This window comes from Musca domestica, unplaced genomic scaffold (genome assembly GCF_030504385.1).
Source record: "Musca domestica strain aabys unplaced genomic scaffold, Musca_domestica.polishedcontigs.V.1.1 19, whole genome shotgun sequence".
In the NCBI taxonomy this organism is placed as follows: Eukaryota; Metazoa; Arthropoda; class Insecta; order Diptera; family Muscidae; genus Musca; species Musca domestica.
The window spans coordinates 8562094-8586965 of record NW_026712245.1 but is presented as its reverse complement, the minus strand read 5'-3'; the positions used below and the strand labels follow the sequence as shown (position 1 = coordinate 8586965).

Genomic DNA, 24872 nt, shown 5'->3' with positions numbered 1-24872 from the left:
TGGAGTTGGGGTTACCTTCTGAATAGGGTCAGAAAGGGGAATCGACACATGTTGATATACAGTATATTACAAAGAATAATTCAGGTAAGACGAGCAATACAGTCAGCAAGTTCATCCTTATAAATAATATTTTCTATATAATCTTTAACAGCAATAATAACCTGAAATTTAAGTAATATTTCAGATGATTTTACTCCAAAATATTGTTGACAATATGGAGATTTGATAATGACATTTCAAAGAGTGAGATATAGATGTGAATCTGAATCAATAAACTTAACATCAACTGGGCTTTGCAATGTAACGCAATAAAAAAATTTAAGACTTAAAGTATTACTACTCGGACTTTATCTACTCCGTAGTTGATATCTTTGTAAAACATGAGAAAATAGTGTGAAATTTGTTGGAACTATGTGAGATATCTTAATCCTCAAATTGATATTTATTCAGCAATCCCAACATATTTCCAAAGAAATATTATAAAAACCTCTGGAAATTGCTGAGTTCTAATTTAAATATGGAATCAGAACTTGATTAGAAGACCAAAACAAAGCTCTTCTAACCAGATACACCATTTGGACTCATCACTCGTTTTGAAACACCTTAGCTTTTATGGATCACTTTTATGTAAATAACTTTGAATTGATATAAATGTAAATATTTTGCAGATATGTGTTTATGTTTCTTTCTGTCTGTAGATATGTTCGTGTATGTGTATGTCTATATATGTTTGTATAGTATGTGTTATATGGTTGTGAAGCTTAGCTAAATGAATGCGAGTTTTGCTTTGACATTCACCACCCTTTGGGACAGTGAATATTTATTTCTTCGTTTTTTCTTCATTTTGGAATTGATTTGGTTTGTTTTTGTTTTTTATTTCATTTTTTGATCTAGCAAGAGGAACTAAAAGTTTTCTCAAAACTACATTTAATGTCAATGATAATATCTTTAGGATGTGTATACATTATAATGGAGGGAAGGGTGTTTAATTTTTTTCAATTTTCTCTTGGTAAAAAATTCAAAATTCCAAAACCAAAACAAAATTCAAATTAAAACCAACAACTTTTCTCTGATCTTAGACTAAATTGACTTAACTGTAAGGATAACTGTACACCTGATATTCATTAGCTTTTGAAAATATCATTCTGGGGTTCATTTAGTCTCTTTAGCATGGCGTTGCGATGCAACCAATATGGCGGTGGATCGGGTGGTTGGCCAGGCAGGGTTGTTTTGGTTTTCAGCGTTATTTTGGGATTGGTGGTGGGACTACTGGCAGCAGCAGCCAGGGCAGCATTGTACATAACGGGATCGGCGGCATGGGCCGAATGCCCAAGTCCCACCCGAAGTGGAACCTCTTTTTTGCGTATTGTGTCACAGGTTTCTTTCATTTTACATAGTTGATCTTGCAGATTACGATATTCCTCGAGAAAACGTTCCAACTGGGCCGCATGATAATCATAGGCTGTCACAGGGGCGGTGTTGGCACCACAGTGCATTGAGCTGCTCATGCCACTAGGTGTGCCCGCAGGGGCATTTGTAACACCCGTTCGACTGGCAAGTGTTGTAAAGTCTAGTAACGGTGTGGCGGCAGAACTTAACGATCTCTGATGCTGCTGATAGTCATGCACCGGTGATGATGGCAGACTGGGATTTTTCCTCGCTCCCGCAGCACTAGCTATTGCCGCCTTGTTCCCGGCCACATTTGCCAAAGCATTTTTACTCGAACTATGTACAAGATTCAGAAAACTATTCGATCTTTGGCCTTTGGTATATGTCACCGGTCCACCATAGTTTGAATAGGAGGATTCTGCCGAAAAACGTCTACCCAATGCAACTTCATTTAAATAGCCGGCATCACCCAAAGTACTGCTGCCATATTTACTTGAGTTGTCCGCCAACAAGGGACTTTGGCTATCGGAGGAATTTTTAAAATATTTACCGGTATTTTTCAGTTTTCTTGGCAGAGTACACAGGCCACCATTTGTCTGGCTGGCACTGGTGGCTTGGGCAACGGCATATTTGGCAATATCCAAGAGATCCGGATAATTACTATCGAATAAATCGTTGTCTGATGTTTCTTTGCCGCAAAATACCGATGAATTCACCTCATCTTTGGGGCTGTAGTAATCCAGGCTACTCGGCTGATGATTGTTGTTCAACGACATCTTAGCCGACGACGAACTCAGCGAAGAGGTTACCCAATTGGCCACATGATTATAACCCGTTGAGGATTGCCGTGAGGCAGCATCCACTTTGCCGGAAATAGAAACAGACCCTGTTTCCGTTGAAGATCTGTAAAGGAAAAGAAGAAGAAAAAAACGTGATTTTAAATTTAAATTAATTTCCCATTAAAGCAGATTCTCAACAGCCACTTGGTATCTAATTTTGCTTAATTATCATTTCAGTCTTAAAGCTACAGCACAGCCAACCAAAGCATAAAAAAGAAACAAAGAAAGTTTTATGCAAACACAAGATATCTCTTCAAATGTTAAGATGCTGCGGCGAAATTACTCTTATCCCGAATTGTCGCCATCTTCTGTTCGTCCGTCCGTCAGTTCGTGTGTTTGTTTGTTTGTTCTTCATACTTTCATGCTAAGGGATTATCCAGAGCACAAGTGTGGAAATGGAGCACATAAATTAAATGGATTAGAGAAAATTTGCAAACTTATTTAGTTCCACCACAGCAACAACATGCACAACAAATATGTGTATAAAATTACGTGAAATTACGAGGGTAGGGAAAAAGGAATTGGAAGCGCTGGAATGGAATCACAAAATTCTTTAATGAAACACAATGCAACAATCGCCCAATATAAGCCCTTGGTTGTGCAGAATGACCTTATCGAATATAATTATAATGAGACGTTTGCTAAGGCGACTAACACTTTAATTTGAATTCAGAAGACAGGTAGACAATTTTGAAGGCTAAGGTCTGCGAAAAAAGTAAGTCTGGTATTCGACACCTATGACCTTCCAGGTGAATAGATTAATGTACCGTAGCTCAAAAATTGAATTTGGAGAAAAATGTGTTTTCCTTCTTCAAACCAAATCGTTGGTCCATGAAGTTTTTCTTCCTTAACCCTATTCAGAATCCAAAATTTAGAACTTTTTTATTAATTTTTTGGTATTACTAGAAGTGAAGAAGTAACAGTGGACTTATATTTTACAGTTTCGTAACTGACCTAAATATGACACACATATCAAAATATGTATAACTTTTATTTAGTCTGACTGGGCCCCGTTCCCCTTATATGCGATATACAAAACTTGTTAAAACATGCGAAACAGGGTGTAAATTTATACTATATATATTCAGAAAAATTATTATTCAGCATTTTCAGCTTTTTTTAGGGAAGAAGTAGGGTTGTGGTTCCGATGGCTGAACATTTTTCACATTAGCTGTCTTAAATTTGCCATTTAGATTGCAACTTTTCTTGCAGCACTAATATAATGGTACCGCCCATCTTATGGAATTTAAAAGACTCCAACTTTTTTGAATGGGATATTGAAAGTTCGGTACGGTCTGTTTTGTTTTTTTTTTTCTTTCAGACTTTATGAGGAGGTATTTAAATAAAAAAATTCTAATTCCAATTCCAATTTTGTCCAAAGTCATCAAATATTGGTATTTTGTGGACTTTTGACACACATTTTAGCCGAAGTGGGTGCAACAAATTTTTTCTCAATAAGGGATGTATTTGGCCATATTTTTTTTTTTCAATTGGTGAAGGTTATAAACAAGTTCAATCGGTTGGGTCCGACTTCGCATTGGATTCTTTCTATACCTCCTTAAAGAACTATCATAGGGTGAAGGTATGTAGTTCAAATAATTAAAATATTGACATTTGGGTAAAAAAAATCACAAAACTGAGATTTTATTTGATTCTGCAACCCCAAAACAGTTTCCCACGATTTGAATATTCATCTCATTGCTGGTATCAACACTAGTGGAGATTTCATAATATATTAAAAATTATAAGGGCTCTAGAATGGTCTGGGCGCATGCTTCGGTCTATATGCATAATTATGTATATGACCACCTTTTATTCACACCGAAAGCAGTGCCAGCATTTACCGACGTAGCCAGGGGTGGGTCCAGGGGCCCCTTCCGAAGTAATAACATTTTAGACATTTTTTTGCGTATTTTGCTAGAAAATCTCAGCTTTTGTCGGCGGTACTCACGAAATGCTTTCGAAAGGCAATTCTGGCTACATCGGTGCCAGCATTAAAAAGTCCTCATTCAACATTATTTTTAATATTCTTACAAAGAACGAGGTAGAAGTGTTCCTTCTCCTGACTGTTATACCTATGTAAAATGGTGCCACCTCATAGAAACTCTAAAAGAACTAACCGTACAAAATTGCACTCAAATTTTCTTCAATGTAAACAGAATTTCTTACAGTTTGGGAAACAAGGGCAAAGAAAACCTTCTCCGAAAAAAATTGCCTAAATAGTAATTCTATGGCAGGTTTATGAACGGTAGACATTGTTGGCTTGCAGGAAGACTTCTAATAGCGATGTTTTTCTCAGATTCATCCTTCTATAAAATGGTTTCAAAGGATATCGAAACAACGTCAGAAAGTGAACCGATAGAGAGTGTCATCGCATCTACAAGGTTTTTCAAACCACAAGAATAAGAAAGGGAAATGTATTGCTCGATTATTTCGCAATTCAAAACACGTGTAGTTCATTTATGTATGAGATCTCTATTTGGAGAAATATTTGAAAAGAATCCCAGAGTGGTTTCGTATGTTATGAGAGGCATAAGTATTGAAAATTGTGACCCTTTGTGAGGGAGGTTCCCGAAAGGGTTCGCAGATATTTATCATCTTCAAATCGAATCTTGTATTAATAGAAATTTTGGAATGTGAAGAGAATTAAATGCATACTTCGCGTTTTACGAGCTTAATGTTTATTCAAATTGTTGTCCGGTTGTGAGGGAGATACCACAAGGATTGAACCGATTTCATACCAGATCCTGTGTTGATAGAAGTATTGGGATGTGCAGAGTATGGGATGAATCGGATTCTCATTTCTCGTTTTATGAGCTTCATGATTATTTAAATTTTTAACCCGTTGTGGGGCAGGTACCAGAATCTTCCATCTTTACATGAGATCGTGTTTTAATAGAAACATTGGGATGTGCTGCGTTTGAAAGGAATCGGATGCTCATTTCGCGTTTTATGAACTTCACGTTTGTTCAAAACTTTGACCCGTTTTGTGGGAGAAGGAGGAAGGAGTGGACCAATATATTTCATCTTCACAATATACTGACACACTGACAAAAAATATTAGGATTTGCGAAGTTTACACAAAATCGAATGATCCTTTCTTGTTCTATATGGTAAATAATTTCCTAAGAAATTTTTGACCTTTTGTAGAGGAGGTACCAGAAGGAGTGGAGCTATATTGCCCGTCTCCGAAATCGATCTAAGATTGACAATAATAGTACGATGTACCAAGTTTAGACCAAATCGGATACTCCCCTCGAGAGTTATCGTGTGAACCTGCCAGACAGGCAAATGTATGTACGTACGGACATTCTTGATATAGGAATGTTCGTTCGATGTTCTGATGCTGATTAGGTCTAAAGAGATTTAGGGTCTAAAACCGTTTTTGGATGAGGCACGTTTTGGCCATATCAAATGATATATATACTCTGCAGGCATATGGCTGAGGGTATAAAAAGCCCTTTGGTACATCCCCGTCAAGGGTTAACAATTTTGAATCATTTCTATTCGATAGTAATGGTGTGCTTCAGCGAAACACAGAGATAGTTACAGGGCTGGCGGACCGACACGTCTACATCGAATCCTAGTGTTCTGAAATGAACTACGCACAGAGAGACATATATCTAAACCGTTATAAATTTCCTACAACACAAGCCAATAAAATTTCCCGTAATTGGCCAACCCTCCTCTTTTGGCACGTCCAAGGAACGACAATCCTTTAAAATGAATTGTTTGGCATCACAAAAATGAATAACTAATGAAAGGCAGGACAACAAGGAGGACACAGATGCACACACAAGAGAAGTGTTTGTTTCATATAAGAGCATATAATAGATTCAAATAGGTTTGTTTGTGTTTGAGTGCTTTGTTTTTGTCGTCATATCCGCAAGCAAGGGCTTTGTTTGTGTATGCGTGTGTGTGTGTGTGTGAGTCGCACAACACAAGTCCTTGAGAAAAACATGACAACGCACACACGAATACACACTCAGCGATATACATAAACATGCAACATAGATATTTTCTGTTTTACTGCTTTTCAAGAAGGCACATACACGCTTTTATTGCCAAAGACTCTCGAATTTAGAAGAAAAGGGAACAAAAAAAAAAACGAAAACCAAGACGGCGACGACGACTACAAAAAGATAAAGATGCAACAGCAGCTGGAGAAGATGGTTGGAAGAATACCCCTTCTAGTATTTTGCACATCATTAGTGAGTGTTTCTTTGGTTTTTAGTTTTGAGCTTTCTTTTGTTTTTGCATGCATGTTGTTGGAAACAACAACAATGCCAGCCACAGCAAACCAAAGGACAACAACAGCAGCAGCAACAAAGGCAGGCTACGAAGAAACAGCCGTTGAAGATGTTGGGGAAACAACACTTCAGCCAGCGACTGAATGAGTAAGCACATGAGAAAGCGGGCGAATATGTGTGTGTGTTTGTATGTTGGAACGTGTTTTGTGTGAATGAATGGCCAGGCGGAAACGGAAGGTGAACACTTGAAACAAATATACATACATAACGATAACTGTGAAAAAAGTGTCAAGTATAAGCTATAATAATCTCAACAAGGGCACCAGAATGCAACTACTATCCAAAAGTAGTTGTAGTATTTGTTGTTAAAGATGTAGTTGTTCTTATTGTTGTTGTTGTTTCTATTGGTGTTGGTGCAGTGGATACAAGTGATGTGTAAGAGATGATGACAACAAGCAGACAATAATAACGAAAAAACAATGAAGATTCACATGCATTATAACAGCACCACTAATACAGAAGCAAAAGCAACAGCGGCAGCAGCAGCAACAACAACACCTCGAAATGGCAACATCTGCAGCCAGTAATAGTAGCAACAAAACCAACGACAACAACAACAGCAGTAGCGTAAGAAAAGCAAGTGTGACAAACAAAGCGGCATCTCTAAATACACATGACACTCATTCTTCTAACAAAGAGACATCAACACAATCAGAGTGTAAGAGAGAAGCTTTTACACATACACGCACACACACATACATACACACAAGCAGACACTTAGTTAAGACAAAAGACAAGACTTACATAGAGATAGGAACATAACCTTTGGCTATGAGCAGACACCACCGCCAACATCACTATGAGGTTCGCACGTATCCAAAAGGATACGCTCAAACACATGGACACACACACACTCACACTCGCATACACTGACACGGCGAGTGCAAGGATCCAACGCCAAGTCAACGAAGTGATAATGTTTTCCTCTAACATAATGACGATGATGAAGATGATAAGGTTAACTAAATGCTGGCGAGGACGGAGACGATGGAGACGACAACGACCAAGTTGACAGTCACAGACGGTTTAGCAAATGTCCGTCGGTCGGTTTTTGTTTTTGATTGAGATTGAGACTGTTACTGTTTCTGGTACTGGTGTCGAGATTGAGTGGTGGCTGTTGTGTGCGATTAGTAGTACCATGATTTTTCAAGTAATCTACAAGAACAACAACAACAAACATAGTAATAGAAAGAACAAGTACAAGTACAGGATAATAACAGGTTTTTAAAAAAAAAGAAGGTATGTATGTACATATGTCGGATGAGTGGCCGAGCATTTCATTTCAAATCCGAATGTTCTTTAAAGAGGGTCTTTAGAATTAAAAATCATTTGAGGGACGAAATATTTTTTCCCTTATACAAATTGAAAGCAAGAAATTAGAAATGGGATATTTTAGAGTCAGGCAGAATTTTAAATACCCCAATTTTGAAAGGGAGTTTAGAGCGATCGTTAAGATCTAGATCATATATTTGCAATGATGTCTTCATCTCTTTAAAATTTAGAAAAAAATAAAAAGAGGTAAGAAATCAAAAATCAAGAGGTATCTTCAACAGATGCTATACCAAATGTTGGAAATTATGCCGGTAGCCTCCAAAATACCGAAATGCACGGTATATTGTCGTATAGCAACGACCTAAAATGGTAAAGACTAGACAAAATGCATTTTGAGCAAATGGTTTGTGTCTACAATACATAGAGCAACAGCTCATGGCGGAGACATGTTAATATAAAAGTCACAATTACAGAAACGAATAACAAATAAAAATTTGAAAAATCCAAAATTTTGGTTTTAAAATTTTATTCCTTAGACCTTTTTAAAAATCTGCAAAATCATTTGGGAATTGTGATTGAAACTGGATCTAAATGTCAATGTCAGCCATCCTTATGTTTAGGATTCAATTCTACACATCTATATAAAATAACTAGCAGGCCTGGTCCGCTTTGTTGGTCTGAAGTTTTAGTGTTTAATGTATACAGGGTTGCCCATATTCGACGGACCCATCTGGCAACGCCATAACTTTTGACAGAGATGTTACATCGCTTAATTACATACCGCGTTTGAAGCGTCAGTCCAAGCAGATTTTTACCATGAACCACTACACGCCACGAGAAGTGCGCCTTCTAAGAACACCATTAAGCGTTTATACGAAAAATTTTCGACTGGTAAGCCTCTTTCTAATCCGAAGAGACCATATAAAAGTCGACCAAATCGATCGGCCGAGAATATCGCTGCCGTACGAGCCAGTGTTGAGAGGTCCCCAAGAACATCCCAAAAACGCCGTTCTCAGCAGTTGGGCATGGCTCGGTCCACTTTACAACGGATTATTCACATTGATTTGCATTTGTTCCCGTACAAAATTCAATTGACGCAAAGAATGTTTGCCTGCGGACAAGCCTCGTCGATTGGAATGGGCCCAAAGGGTCATCGAAATGGCCGAAGATGACGAGCAATTTTGGAACAAAATGATCATGTCCGATGAAGCCCATTTCACATAGAATGGGACCGTAAATAAGCAAAATTGCCGTTTTTACGCCACTGAAAATCCTCAGGAGATTCAAGAAGTGCCTCTTCATGACGAAAAAGTCACAATTTGGTGCGGCGTTAGTGAGAAAACGGTCATTGGGCCGTTTTTTCTTCCAAAATGAAAATGGCCATGCTGTTACCATCAATCAGGAGCGTTATCGCGACATGATGACCAATTTTGTCATGCCAATTATTCGTCGAAAGCGTATGAGGCAGTTCTGGTTTCAACAAGACGTCGCTCCACCGCACACAAGTCGCATAACAATCGATTTTCTGAAGAATTTGTTTCCGGGCCGTTTGATGTCGAAAAGTAGTTATTTGGACTGACCACAGCATTCGCCCGATTTAACGCCTCCTGACTTCTTCTTGTGGGGATATTTAAAGTCAAAGGTTTACGTTAACAAGCCAAAGACCGTAGAAGAGCTCAAGGACAACATTCGTGAAGAAATAGCCGCTATTCCGGCCGAAATGTTGCCGAAAACGATGGAAAATGCAGCAAAAAGGGCACAATACCTCATCAACGCCAGTGGCGGCCATTTGAGAGATGTCATATTCAAAAATTGATGTAAACAAATCTACTTGGAACAAATTAAATGATTAACATTGCCAACCGCCAAATTTTTCTTTTTCTTTGATTTTTAAAATAAAACATGGGTCCGTCGAATATGGGCAACCCTGTATTTCATAGAACATAACAACCCACATATTGAAACAAATTATCGAGCTCATATAATATGCAACGTAATAACTTCTCTGTTTGGATAAACTTTACTTCAATTTAGATTCCTTTACCAGTCTTTTAAGACAACTAGGTCGTGGAATTTCAAAATCTACCACCTAATCTACTAACACTAACCTAACCTATTTTGCCCTATACGCATATGTCAATTTTAGACCATTTAGTACTTTTCGAGTAAGGATTTCCAAATTCACTTCCTTACCTGAGAGACCCTTGTAGCAAAATTCTTAAGTAGAGGTATATTCTTATACTTTATATCCAATTAAGTACAGTTTCTACACTTAATACACATTTCCCTATGCGCTGCTTCCCAAATTATTATCCTTATTCTACATAGTTGTGGCTCATAAATCTACACATACGTTCATACATAAAAACCCTTGTATTGCCTTGACCTTTTATATGCTGAAACCAAATCGGTTCACGCATTCCAGAGAACATCAATTACTTACTCAATGCACCTTATCATGGCTAAGGGTGTATATAATTTGATTCGGCCAAAAGTTGTGTCATCAAAATATATCGGATTTGTACCAAAATCTGTTTCTGGACATTTGGAGTCGATCTAGGGGTGTCAGTCCGATTTGATCCAAACTTGGTACATCGTAATATTATTGTCAAACTTAGATGGAGTTAAGAGATGGGCAATATCGACCCACTCCTTCTGGTACCTCCATCAAAAAGGTCAAATTTGTCAAAGAAAATAATTTATCTCATAGAAAGAGAAAGGATCATTCGATGTTGTGCAAATCACAATATTTTTGACAATACCGACTCACTCTATCAAGTACCTCCCCCACAAAGTTCAAACCCTTTGTGTTGTAAAGTTCAAACCTTTTGTTTGTAAAAAGTTCAAAACCTTTTGTTTGTACGTACAATTCTTATGAAATATGAAATAAGAGTCTATTCAATACAGACTCACTCCATCAAGTACCTCTCCCACAACGGGTCAAAGTTTTGAATAGCCATGAAGCTCGTAAAAACTCTTCAAACTCAATCAGATCAAGATGTGTTGAGAAGACGGTAGACATCGGCCCACTCCAGGAAGTACCACCCCCACAAAGGGTCAATATTGTAAATTATTATATCTCTCATAACATTGATATGAGTCCCATTGTGAGGGAGGCCCAATACTTCTGCGACCTCCCTCACAATGGGTCGACATTTTGAATAATTATAACCCTTATAACATGCGAAACTAGCAGCGATTTTCATCAAACTTCGTGTGCCTTAATATTTCTGATAACCATTGATCTAATAGCTATTACGGCCCACTTCTTCTGCTTACAATTTTTTGTAACAATTATTCCTATAGAATTGTAAATAAGTGTCCGATTTTCTTTAAGTTTTGTCCACTGGAGCAACAACAAGTTAAAAAGCACTAAGTTCGGCCGGACCGACCTTTGAATACCCTCCTCCACCATTCGGAACGAATTAGGAAATTTTCAAAAAAATAAAATCTGTTAACAATTGTGTAAAAGTCTTAAAAATCCTGAATATATATGTTATATTGGGGTATATAAGAAGACGTGAACCTACATAAGCAACTTTTGTCATAAGCCATTGCAGTCACAAAATAATATAATAATAAAATCATCAAAATGCCGAATATAGGGAGGTACCGTTATATCGAAGCTATACGAAGACCTCTACCTGCATAGACAATTTTCTGCCACAAATTCTAATTCCTATTACGAACTCTAAATATGAAACTTGAAACAACCCCGCGAATAATGTCGATAAAACCATCAAAATGCCTAATATTGTGCCGTTATATGGAAGCTATACGAAGACGTGGGCCTTCATACCTAATTTTTTTCAGAGGCTGTAGTACCCATTACGAATTCTAAATACGAAATTTGAAACAACTCCGGCTAATAATGTGCCCAAATATATCGAATATCGGGGGACACTGTTGAATATGTATGTATGTATATATAGACAATTCTCTTCCAGGACGTAAAGTGCTTTAATAGAACTTCAGACATGGATTTTTAGAAAATTCCATTGAAAAATGTTGCTAAAATCATCAAAGTTCCGAACATAGGGAGGTCTGCGATATAGTATTTAACCAATTTTCAATAAAAATGTGGAATGGGAACTACAATTGAAAACATTCGACCTGATATCAACAATATGCGAGTATGATAAATTGTCCATTACAAAAAACCTACTGTAACTTGTACTGCGGCAAATTTTCTGTCTCACGTATAACTATTGCAAAAAAGCGAGAAATCTGATGAATTCATTTCATTTTGAAATCATTGCGAAAATCAAATAAAAATTGAAATTTTATTGTGAAAAAAAATTTTATTCTACGGCAAAATACAATGTTTGAATTATTGGTCCAAAATTTAAAATATTATATATTTTGCCACAAAACTAACTAACACATCCCGAAATAAACTAAATTCACATTGACACCTACCAAAATTCTTTCTCTAACTTCAACTAACTCTTAAAGCATGAAAAGCAAAAAAGAAGAAAAGACTCTGTCCAAAACACTTACCCAATATCAATGAGCCTTGGTATGTGCAAGTCTGTATCCTCTTTGCCGCTCGACTTCAGACCCGCCTGCGTTGCGTCCAAATGTGAAAGGTGGCAATCAGGACCGCCTGCTGATTGAAACGCTGAGCTTGTTTTCCAACGTGGTGTTGTTAATGAGGTACTGGTGGTGGTTGTTAATGTACCATTATTGTGTGTTGTTGATGTTAGCAGCATGCTGCGTTGATACGTGTGACCAGCACCAACACCACAACCCACACCACCACCACCCGAACTACTGCCCAGGCTCTGCTGCATATGATCATTATCGTCGTCATCACAGTGGGTGGGTACATTGCGATAATCACCGTTGCGCTTCGAACTGCCTCCGCTTGGATTGACGATGGCACCACCCGTATCACCGCCATCGTCCGAGCCACAGTTCAGAGGTGTGGTGGCCGAACACAGATAGCCATTTTCATTGTCATGGAAAATCTGACCCTGTGTATTGTTGGCCGTTTTGCCCGTTTCCTGTAGGCCCGTTTTGCCACCCAAATCCGGTTTGTTTGAGCCGCCAATGCCTCCGGCCCCGGCCATACGCGAAGTCATTTCGATTTTTTCATAGCTTTCCGTACGGCCCTGCGGCACTGTGTTCCACAAACGCATTTTCCTTTTGCGTCGCAGCGAGCAAAAACATATGGCCCCAAAGGATGAACCGGCCACAAAGAGCAAGGCTATGAATATGCACAGCAGGATAACTTTGAAGCCCAGAGGGGCCTCTGGGGGACGTCTGGACACAGCCAGTGTTACGGATGCCTCCACTTTGCCAGCCTTGTTTTCCGCCGCACATGTGTAAATGCCAGCATCTTGCATATCCGCCGTGAGTATGGTCAGATTGGAGGCATTGCGTAGCATATTGACAACATAGGTTTTGCGGCCTTGTGTGGCGGCCGCTGTGCGGGGACTGGTGGAGGGTTGGTCACCGTTTGCAGCTGTCAAATTGGCAATCACTCGATTCTTGACCATCCAACGCACCGAAGGTTCGGGTACGCCCTCCACATAACAGCTCATGGTGACGTTGCGTCCCTCAACGCCATGGGCAGTGGTGTCGGTGGCAATGATCTGTGGCACACAGGCGAAATCGTCTAAATCAATTTTGTCCCATGATTTGCCGGCCAGACGTGGTGGACTTTGGCAGACGGGCGGTATGCCGCAGGGTATGTTCTCTCTTAGCATCCATGCTCGCAGCGGGCGCAGAGAACACGAACAATTCCACATGTTGCGTGACAACGAAATGCCATGCAAATTGGTGAGGGAGGTTATGGTCCCAGATCTCACCTCGGATAGTTTGTTGCCGTCTAGTTTCAGATATTCTAGGCTGGATTCTAGACCAGCAAAAGCCTTAACCTCTACGGTTTCTATGCGACAATCGCTCAATTCCAGTCGCACCAAATGCATCATCTGCCTGAAGGCATCGTTGGCCACCACCAGTATGGGATTGCCGTTGAGCTTCAGTTCCCTCAGTTCTGTTACACTCTCCAGTGCATCGGATGGTATGTGGGCCAGGGCGTTATAGCTGAGATCCAGCTCCACCAGATTGATGAGTCCCCGAAAGGCATAGCGTTCGATGAGTCGCAGCCGGCACTTGGCCAAGTAGACTTTCTGCAGATTGAGTAGGTTAACCTCGGCAAAGGTGTCATCCGGTATGGTGGCCAGCTCATTTCCCGTCAGATCCAAAGCCTGGGTACCAGCATCCAGAGGAGCTGGGATATGTGTTAGATTTGCATTAAGGCACAAAACAGACTCCTTGCCACTCTTCCATTTGCACTCGCACACACTGGGGCACTCGGCCATGGTGCGGTGCACCAAGTTGCTGAGACAGCAGAGCAGCCACAGCAGCTGGACCAGTGGTATGCTGCGAAAGCGTTTGAGAGACTCCGAGAACAGGGGTAGTGTGAAACGGGATGCCTGAGAGAATGTTTTGGATTTTCTTCTCACCTTGCAGGAGAGTGTTATGCTCTGAGCGGTATTATCGTCTCCCAAACAATAGCGGACATCTTGTGGTATGCCATCTGGGGCAAGTGACGTGGCTAGTGGATCTGTGTGTTGGTGGTTGTCTGGTGTCCCACAATTGGTTCGATGCTGATACTCCGGGTGCTGATGACGCTGATGATGGGGACGACCGTGCAGATGCCGTTGTTGTTGGCGACAGAAGTGTTTGGGAGGCTGCTGATGAAATGCATTGTTTGCAAGCAATGCTAGTGGAACTCCCACTGCAGAAGCTGGTAGTGCTGTTGTTGTTGTTGCTGCTGCTGCTTGGTCTGTTGATTTTATTTCGTTTGTTTTGTTGCGAGCCATGGCGACATATCAGGCGATTACAGTTATTATTGTAGCAAGTCTGGCATGTAAAGTGCATAATCCACATTGGTGGTGTTGGTGTGTCTGTGCATGTGTTGGGCGAACGAGTTGGCTGAGTAGGCGTAGAAGGGATTGTTTCGGTTTTTTGTTTTTATTTTAGCTAGTGGTCCAGTCTATTGTGATGCGATGTGGACCATAAAAGCCATTGTTGAATTTGTTTGCTTTTTCACTTGGGATTTTTTGTTTGATTTTATTCTTTGCTTTTCCTTGTTTTTAGGGTTTTTTGTTTTGATTGCTGTGCGGTATATTTGCTAACCAAAACCGGTAAAACCCTTTGATTAGTTGGGCATTGTTGTCAATACTTTGGGTGTGTATGTGTGTGTTTTTGTGGCACAAATTTTAATCCAGTCCTCCTGGTTTGGTTTAGTTTATTTTTTCAGCTCTCAGGTGGCGGGTGGAGTAGTTGCGGTTCTCGTTACATGTTTTGTTGTCTAGAAAGAGTAGAAAAAAGGAAAAAATATTTTAAGTTAATTAAAGGACACACTGATTGCCATAAGAATGTGAGGGTATACGAATGTAAGTAAGAGATGGATTATTAAAAGTTAACTATTACAAATTTAGAATAAAAAGTTAACATTTAGAAATTAATGTAGAGACACTTTTGTTTGACTTTTCAGCCTATTTGCGGAAGAGGATTTAATATGAAAAGATAAAAGTTCGATTTAAAGAGAGATTAATTTTTGCATTAAATCAAAACTAAGGAATATCATGAAGACACTATAAAGAATCAAGAAAAAAGTGGGACTCAAAAAATAAAATATATGGACACCTATTTTTTCATTTTATTTTTAAGAGACTATCGTATTTGCTATAAACTTTGAATTCATACATTGAAATATAAGCGAGTACAGGGTGAGATAAAGTAACTGCAATAAAGTCAAACGCCATATTTTTTTTTTAATTTTATTGAATGAAAGCAGAAAATTTCGGAAAAAGCATCAAATTTTAGAATAAGTTTAGATTTGTTCGAATTGGTACGAATTGGCACGAATTATGGCCTTCAAACGGCTAATGAAACCGTCACACGCTGCCCGAATGTTGCTCTGCGGTATTTTGGCCCATTTCAGGCGAAGCGCTTGCTTGAGGTGATCGACACTTTGGAATTTTTTCAGAGCCAACCTTGCTTTCCAAAATACTTCAGACACAATAGTCCAAGAGATTTTGATGTCCATTGTGGGCTTGAAGTGAAGCAAGGAGCCTCATCTTAAAACCATTCTTGGTTGGCGCGTGCTGAGTGCGATGGTGCTGAGTCCTGTTGAAATGTCCAAGGTCTACAGCCAAAATGTTTGCATGTCCAAGGCTTTAACACACCCTCCAGAATATTTTGGCAATAAAATTCGGCATTTATTCTGATGCCACGGTCGATAAACGCGAGCGGAGAGCGACCATTGGCTGTTATGGCGGCCCACACCATCCCCATGGCCGTCGCTTGAGTCCTGGTGGCCAACCGAAGGTGCACATTTTCAGCTGATCTCTTTGGCAAGAAAACACGATCATTTTGTTTGTTAACAAACTGCTGGGAAACGAATGTTTTCTCATCGGAGAAAACCAAATTCGGTAGCTCACCACTTTCAGCCAAGCGAAGAAACTCATTAGCTCTTTTGAGTCTATTTTCTTTCTGTTGCTGTGTAAGTTCTTGCACTTTTTGGAATTTCGAAGCGCCGAGCTCATTTTTCAATATTTGCCGAATGGAATATTGCGATATGTTCAGCTCACGAGCCATTTTGCGGCCACTGCGACGCGGGTTTCGATCAAGTCGCTTTTTTACTTTTCGAACCATTTCTGCTGATGTTGGTGTTTTCTTCCGTCCACTTCCTTGACGGCGAGCTACGCTACCAGTATCACGGTAACAAGCGATGGTGCGAGATATATAAGATTTGTTCACATTTAATGCTGGAGTGCTCTAGCGATAGCCTCTTGTGGTTTTCTACCCAAAAATAAAAAAATCACACTATCACGCTTGAGTTCCATCACAAATAACTTTTTTTCTTAAAAATTCTCACCAAAATGATTTTATATGCTTGTAAACAATATAATGAGCTGTCACTGAAATAATTTTAACAGATGTCGCGCGCGTGGCTTAGAAATGACAACAGTCTGAAGTTGGTTGCAGTTTTTTATCTAACCCTGTACTTCCAATTATACCCTACAATAGACAGCCAGCTTGAAGTGAGTCCCTACTTCGTAGTTTTCTGCTTATGTATTTTCCATATATGATTAACATTCATGATATACCCAAACTCCTTAGAATAATTTGACCCTTATCGTTTTTAATGTTTCATTAATAATTGCTTATTCAATGAATTGAAAACTGGATTTTTAATTATCTTTTAAACTTTTTTCATAGTAGTTTTTCAGACAATTTCTTAATATTTCGGGAAATTATTTACAGTTGTGTTAAATTTAAGGCAGAATACTTTTCAAGAAATATGAATCCCTATTTATTTTCCATTCCACATCCTCATTCATTGTAATTTACACTCTTCGTTATGAATCCTCTAACAAACACTAATAGTCCATTTGAATACAACGACCAGCAGTTAAACTAACTTTTTATAGTTTCCAGCCAACTGTCATATTTTTCTTTAATTTAAATACTGCTGCAATAATAAATTGTAAATATTTGACCCAACAAACGGAATGGTTTGCAGAACCCAATGAACCCCCCCCTGGACAAATGAACATCACCAGAGGCACGAATGAACAAACAAATAAACAGTCAGTCAGTTGCTGGCCAATAAGAAATCATAACATAAATGTGTACCAAGCCAAGAAGCCAGGAATACACAAAAAAAAACCTCGACGACAAAAAACCTGGTCTAAATTACTAACTTGTCTTGAAGAGTTGCTTTGACATAAGCAAAGAAAAACCTGTGTATAAACATTATTTACCACATAGTTTTGAAATGTTAAAGGGTTATTGGTTGAGGACGTGGAAGAGAATCTTAAAACACGGTAGCATTTCGTGGATTTGGATAATGTGGCGTATGATTTATTTTGTACATAGTGTTAATGAAGATGTATTCATCATACGCTTAGAGGAACCCATGTTATTGGATTTATTTTATCCACAATCAAATATACGAAAATTACTGATAATTGAAATATAAAAAATTAATTTCTTAAATTTCATTAACAAATTCGATAAAAAATCTAGACTTTTATAAAACAATACAAATCCATGATTTATATTATTAAGTTTTATTGTAAGATAAGAAGTTAAAACGAAATTAAGACAAAACGTTTAATATGTCAAAGGCTACGACTCGTAAATAATAAATAACAACTACCTTTTTCATTAAATTCCTACCATTGGTATGCGCGATATTTAATACTTAGTATTCTAGAATATCTGAATAAAATAACAAAGCTCCAACTTTTTAATAAATTTGCTTAATAAACTGTTAACAGGAATATTCAAAGCAAATAGTGTAAAAAGCAATCAATAAATTTGTATTAAATTTGACTTATTTGGGAAATTTCTTTATCAACAAAGAGACAAAAAGTACTAATACCCTCGTAAAAATTATAATCTTAAGCAATGTATCAAACGTGGGACCTATATCAGTATATTTTGGAAAACAGCTTTCCTCATAATAAGAACTCAAAATATCCTAATTTGGCGAAATTAAAAGAAAAACTGTAAAAAATCCTATAAAATACTTGAAATCGGAATAATCCTTATATGGAAGCTAAAAAAGTGGACCGATATGTCCCAATTTCTTTACAAATGGTTCTTAATGCAATCAAAAGATCCTTGTCAAATTTCAAAGCTCTATCTTAAATGCTCGAAATATATTTTCAACTGTCCCTATTGTATATGGACAAAACTATATAAGGACCTAAACAATATTTGGTCCAAGAACCCAGAACTCTTTTGGATTTTTGATCTCCAAAGGAGTATTATCAAATCCTGCTTAAAACGAAATTTGATGTTACTTTCAGGCTTCGACTTGAAGAAAGACAGAGTATAATCTGAATGAATAAACGGGTTTCGTAGGAAAAATTGACGCAAAAAATTTTGAAATACAATGATAATAGAGATTTTTGATCTGTTGTGGCTTATAGTGAAATTTGAAGATCAAGGGAGTTTTTAACCATACTTTAAAAAATAAGACTCATTTGTTCCCACGCTTGATGGATAACATTATCAGAATAACCCTCGTGACTTTATTTGTAATACTGTCGAATGCACTGTAGTTCAAAAAAGCCCCGAAAGGGGGGGGGGGTTTGTACCCCATCCCACCTAGGTTACTTTGCGATGTAAATTTTCAAATTGCCTTTTTTACTTTTAACTCTAGTTTCATTTTCTGTTGGATTTTACCTGTAATTGTTAAAAGCTATTACATTTTTCTCATAGTCTTATCCAGGCTTACAACTCTTTTCGTTCTTTAAATAATATTCTTCTACTTATTAGAAGGTTTAATTTTATGCCTTTTTTCGGTTTGTCCAAAGTATTTTTTGAAAAGTTATTAAATAAATTTAGAACGACAATATTTGTCCTTTAAAAGGTATTTCTTGAATTCGACTCTTAGTATCGCAAAAAAAAAAAAAATAAATAAAATCGTTATTGTCCGTCAAACAATGTCTCTTAAGAATTTCTTTAATTTAACCAAAATTTGTGCTTCAAAAAATATTTATGAAACATAAAAATTTCTTAAAAACAAACAATAAGTCATAATTTCTTTTTCATAAAATCTCAACATTAGTGGTGTGTTTGTCATCCAAAATTATTGCCTAAAAATACTCGATTGGTCCTTAATAAAATTGTTATTAAAATCTTTAAAGATCTTTAGTCCTTCGAAAAATATTTTTCACAACCCAATAAGAAACTGCAATTTTAGAGTTTTGTTGTTCTTAAAAAAAAAAAAATTTAAATAATATTTCAAAAAAAAAAAAAAAAAAAAACTAAATTAACTTCGGAAAATGTTTTCAAAAATAGCAACTGATGCTTCTTAAACGACTCCTTACGACTAATCCTTGAAAGAATATTACTTAAAAATACACGTTCTCTCCTTCAAGAAAAAAAAATAAACAAATAAAAAAAATTTCTTTCAATTTTAGTATAAATATATTTGATTGGTCCTTACAGGATTTTTAAAAAATGTTCACAAAATATGTATTACAACTCTAATCTTGGTTCTTCAAAAATAATCCTTTAAAATTAACTGTAGATTCTTAAAAATTTTTAAACAATCCAAACTGTTGATTCTCCGAAAATATTGCTTAAAACTTCACCATTGGTAACAATCATTCCTTTAAAATCCATATCTGGCCCATGCAAACATATTACTTAAGAATTCTACGTTGATCATGATTAATCCTTTTAAAATTTTCTTCCAAATCAATGATATCCACGATCGGTCCTTCATATATATTTATATTTGGTGGTTAAGAGAATTCTCCTTCAAGAAGATTCCTTAAAATCCACGATAGTGCTTTTTTAGACCTCTTAAAATAGACTTTTAACCCAATAATTATAGTTCTGCTAATCTCTCAAAAATTACTTATAAAATTCGATGAATTCGATGATTGATGACTAGATGTCTTAAAAATCTACAATATTTAATCTGTACGTTCTTCATAATTTATCGTAAAACCCCACGGTTAAATTCATTAAATCTTTCAACGCTCGTTGTCCTTAAAAGCCCAATGTATAGATCAATATTCCCTTAATTCTAAGAGTCTTTAAAAATCAATATTGTACCTCTGTGTGCCATTAAAAAATACCTTATAAAATTCTCAATCATAGACCTGTTGTTCCTTGGAAAATATTTCAAGATATCTATTGAAAATATATCCTTCAGAATTCCACAGTTGACTTTGAATTGGTCTTTGAAATATATACCTCGTTTAATACTTGAGAAAAAGGTTCCTTAAAAGATTAACAGGAGTCCTGAAAAATACTCCTTGAACATAACGATCTTTAATCATATCGATTTCAACTCGGATTGCCTTAAAAAATATATTTTTTTTTTTATCTACGACTACAGCTATAGGCTCAAATTGACAACATTGTGACAAAAAATAAACCTATATTTTCCACTTTTTATTATGAAGATAGATATTCAGAATTTTAGACTAAAGGATGTTGGTGTCAATTGGTGAAGACGACTAAATCAATCGACAAACCAACAAAAAAAAGTGCCAACATAATGACATATCTCATACGATGACGTTTCCAATGTCAACTATAAGGAATATAAACTTCAGGGGAATATAGATAGGATCTGAAATAAAGCCCAACAAAACAGAGGACATAGTATTATAAACCTACTATTATACCTCCTTAAAACCCCTTTTAAATTCTCCACTCTGAGGCGATGATGATGATGATTGCTTTTTCTTGTAAATGTTGACGTTTTTCATGTTTTCCAACTGCCAAAGGCGACAAAAACAAGCCAACAACGACGACGACAAGGACAAAACAAGACAAAAACAATGCACTCACCATCAGAAATGTTCCAAATCATAAATGTCACCACTAAAACACAAGATGGCATTAGAATGGGGACTAAGAGTCGTAGAACTTCTCTTTATGTTTATTTGGCCTTTTTTTCCTTTTTGCAGCTGATTTTTTATTCGTCGCTTTCATTCCTAACTGGTTAAATGTTTTTTCTTGGTCTTTGGTTTTTAGGCACTGAACTTAAGTACTTTTAGTGTAATAGTAGTTGGGTATTTGGTAGAAGCCAACTTGGCTTGATGTCATAGCTGTTGGAACTAAATGGAGGCCTTTGCAGCGCTGTCAGGCTGACTGCATGACAACATGCAGTGCTAAATAGGCAGTGCAAACAAACAAGCAAATTCGTTTGCCACAGAGGAAGCAGCAGCAGGAGGGGGGACAAGAAAATGGAAATGAAAATCATAATGTGTTTTAATAACAACAACCGCTGCAAATGATGTCCTTTTTACTGAATGGCTTGCTGGCTGCCTGGCTGTTAGTTTCTGGTTATGTTTGGATTTTTTTCTGTTTTTTTTTTTTTTTTTTTTCAAAATCATTTGTATGGAGATTTCAGCCTGAGTTTTATAACTGGCCATTTTCTCAAAGTTGCTCTCTTGGCTTAGCCAGCATTTGCATGCGGTGCTATTTTAGTTTCTGGTTTTGGTTTTTTCTGCCGACTGTTGGACAGGGTTAAGAGCTTTTATTATTTATGCAGTTATTAGCGGCATAACATGCCATTGAGAGAGTGCATAACTCGATTTGTTGTAGCACCCCTCGTCCCTGCTACCCTGCCTATGCTGTTGTTAGGCATGGCGATATTATATGGTTATGATAATGGTTAGACATGCAACAAAACACCAATCTCTCTCTGTGGCATACCGGCCATAATCATCATCATCATCACCAGCCAAGCCATTGTTGGCAGCAACAACAACAGCATGCCTGTTCTTGTTATAAGTAATTCGGTTTCACAGGGGTATTTAAATGAATGCAACAAGGCGTATGCTTAAACCATTTTTTTTTTTCCAACATCTATTTTCGTGTTAATAGCTTAGATCTAAATATGACGGGCTTGTTTGTACCGCTCCCAATATCTCTTTGTTCTCGTATGTGCGAGATAGTGTGTGTGTGTAGATTATCATCAAAGCAAAAGCGATTTTATTTAAATTTTTTCGAATCGCTGTTGGTGTTTAACATGTACTGAATTTTCGGACTTTAATTTTGATTTCTAATTAAATGAAAAAATAAACCAATTTTAGATTTTTGTTATTTAGTCCTTAATGATATCCTGTCACCCATAGAGGCTTAGTATATTACAATGTGTACTTAACACTTATACAACTAAATTATTAAACCTGTGACGGACTTGGTTCGATTAAACAAATATAAAAATTAAATTTTATGATTCGGAATTCATTTGATTTCGTGACTGTTCCTCAGAGGTCACCAACTTATTGGTGAAATAAAAATTACTTTTATTTATAAAAGAGTGTAATTTATTATTTTCAAGTCACAAATTATTCCAAAGATTAAAAAATTATTCGATTGAAGCCAACAACACAAATTGAAATTCAATGCTAAGTTGATGAAAAATAAAATTGACAAAATCAGCAATGTCCTGACAAAACAAAGATTAATGATAAATTGTACTTCATGTATTTTAAACCGCCGCAAACGTTATGGGATCTCCACTAATATCTAGAGGTATTGCAAAAGGAAGAGCGAATTTCATATACCTTTCTATTCGTGGTAAAGCAAAAAAAACATTTTAGTAGTGGATTCGTACTTAATATAAGCTTTCGCAAAATTCATCTGCAAAATATCAATTTAGAATTAGTCAAAGACAAAAATATTCCGCTTCAAATTTCAATCGCCAAATGAAAATAATCTAAATATTCAATATATAACAAGACTATAAATATATACATTTTTCCAAAAAAAAAAAAAAAAAATAAATAAATAAATAAATATTTCAAATCGCTTTTCCATAAATTTATCTTGAAATTTTTTTCAAGTTGATACATGAAAAAGAAAACAGAATACTTTGATTAAAGCAAAATTAAACTGTAAGCTTGTAGCAGAGACGGGGACGATCACGTACATAATAAGTACACTCTAACAGCGATCACAACACAAACCCCACCTCACCAACATTCAGCAATGCAATAGAGAAATGAACACCGCTCATCGAGAAAAGCCTCTCAACAACCACTCAACACATGAGAAGTAATTCTCATCCACTTAACAAAGATGGTGACATATATAATTTTCGTTGGAATATAATTTTTTTGGCTGGTTCTCATTAGCTTGAGTGGTGGGTAATACCTTGACGCAGGAACTCGACGTCCCTAACAGTAGCTTTGAGCTTGATGACCCAACAGTAGCTTTGAGCTTGATGACCCCACAGGAGGTTCGTCAACTAAAATCTAGAGGATGAGATAAAAAAGCTGCAACAAAGTCAAACGCCACAATTTTTACATTTTTTTTTTTAAATTTTATTGAACGAAAGCAAAAAATGTCGGAAATAGCATCAAATTTTAGAATAAGATTAAATTTGTTCGAATTGGTCACCTTTGGCACGAATTATGGCCTTCAAACGGTCAATGAAACCGTCACACGCTGCCCGAATGTTGCTCAGCGGTATTTTGGCTATTTCTCGGCGAAGCGCTTGCTTGAGATGATCGACCATTTGGCATTTGTTAATGCCAACCTTGCTTTTGAAAACACTCCAGACACAATTGTCCAACGGATTGCTATTCGGAGATTTTGGTGGCCATTGCACGCTGGAAATGAAGCGAGGAACGTCACTTTGTAACCACTCTTGGTAGGCGCTTACTGAGTGCGTTGGTGCTGAGTCCTGTTGGACTGTTGCATGCCCGAGCCTTAAATACACCCTCTAGAAAATTTTCGCGACAATATTCGGCATTTATTCTGATGCCACGGTCGATTAATACGAGCGGAGAGCGACCATCGGTTGTTATGGCGGCCCACACCATCACCATGGCCGGCGCTTGAGTTCTGGTGGCCAACCGAAGGTGCACATTTTCAGCTGACCTCTTTAGCAAGTAAACACGATCATTTTTTTGTTTCTCATCGGAGAAAACCACATTTGGCCAAGCGAAGCAAAATCTTCAGCTATTTTGAGTCCATTTTCTTTCTATTGTGGTGTAAGTTCTTGCACATTTTTCAATATTTGCCGCGTTTCGATCAGATCGCCAAATATAAAGAAATCAAACTATCACCCTTGAATTCCATCACGAATAACTTTTTTTCTGGAAAATTCTCACCAAAATGCTTTTTTACGCTTGTAAACAGTATAATGAGCTTTCACTGGAATAATTTTAACAGCTGTCGGACGAGTGGCTTGGAAATGACAACAGTCTGCAGTTGGTTGCAGTTTTTTCATCTCTCCCTGTATGTATACCCTTAGCTTTGTAGCTACTCGAAATGTTTATTCTAGACTCTTGAAACTTTCTTTTTTTTTTTCTTTTCCGTTTAAATTTGAAAAATCAACCTTAGCTTGTAGAGGAAGCTGTTTATATAGATCTTCGTTTCGATATATCCTCTTATATAACGGACCCTTCATATATTCTCAAGTGTTACTTAAATGAAATAGCCTGTACTCTCTTAAGAAAGGTTGTACAAAATACTTTGTCCATACTTTTGAGTGCGGTTGAGGCGCTGGGTAAATCTAGCAATAAACAATAATAATGTGTGAGATAATAAA

At 37.2% G+C, this 24872-nt stretch overlaps 1 protein-coding gene across 1 annotated transcript in view; it reads right to left on the bottom strand.

Annotated features, from left to right (window-relative positions):
• Positions 1-219: 219 nt before the first annotated feature.
• The window catches only part of LOC101889529 (uncharacterized), a 156743-nt gene continuing 132090 nt past the window's right edge, over positions 220-24872 (bottom strand). Inside the window, exons 3-4 of the mRNA XM_059121230.1 lie at positions 12311-15134; positions 220-2292 (exon numbers count right to left, since the gene is read on the bottom strand). Coding sequence (XP_058977213.1) covers positions 1125-2292; positions 12311-14643 — 3501 coding nt within the window. The 5' untranslated portion in view covers positions 14644-15134 and the 3' untranslated portion in view covers positions 220-1124. The remainder of the gene's footprint in view (positions 2293-12310; positions 15135-24872) is intronic.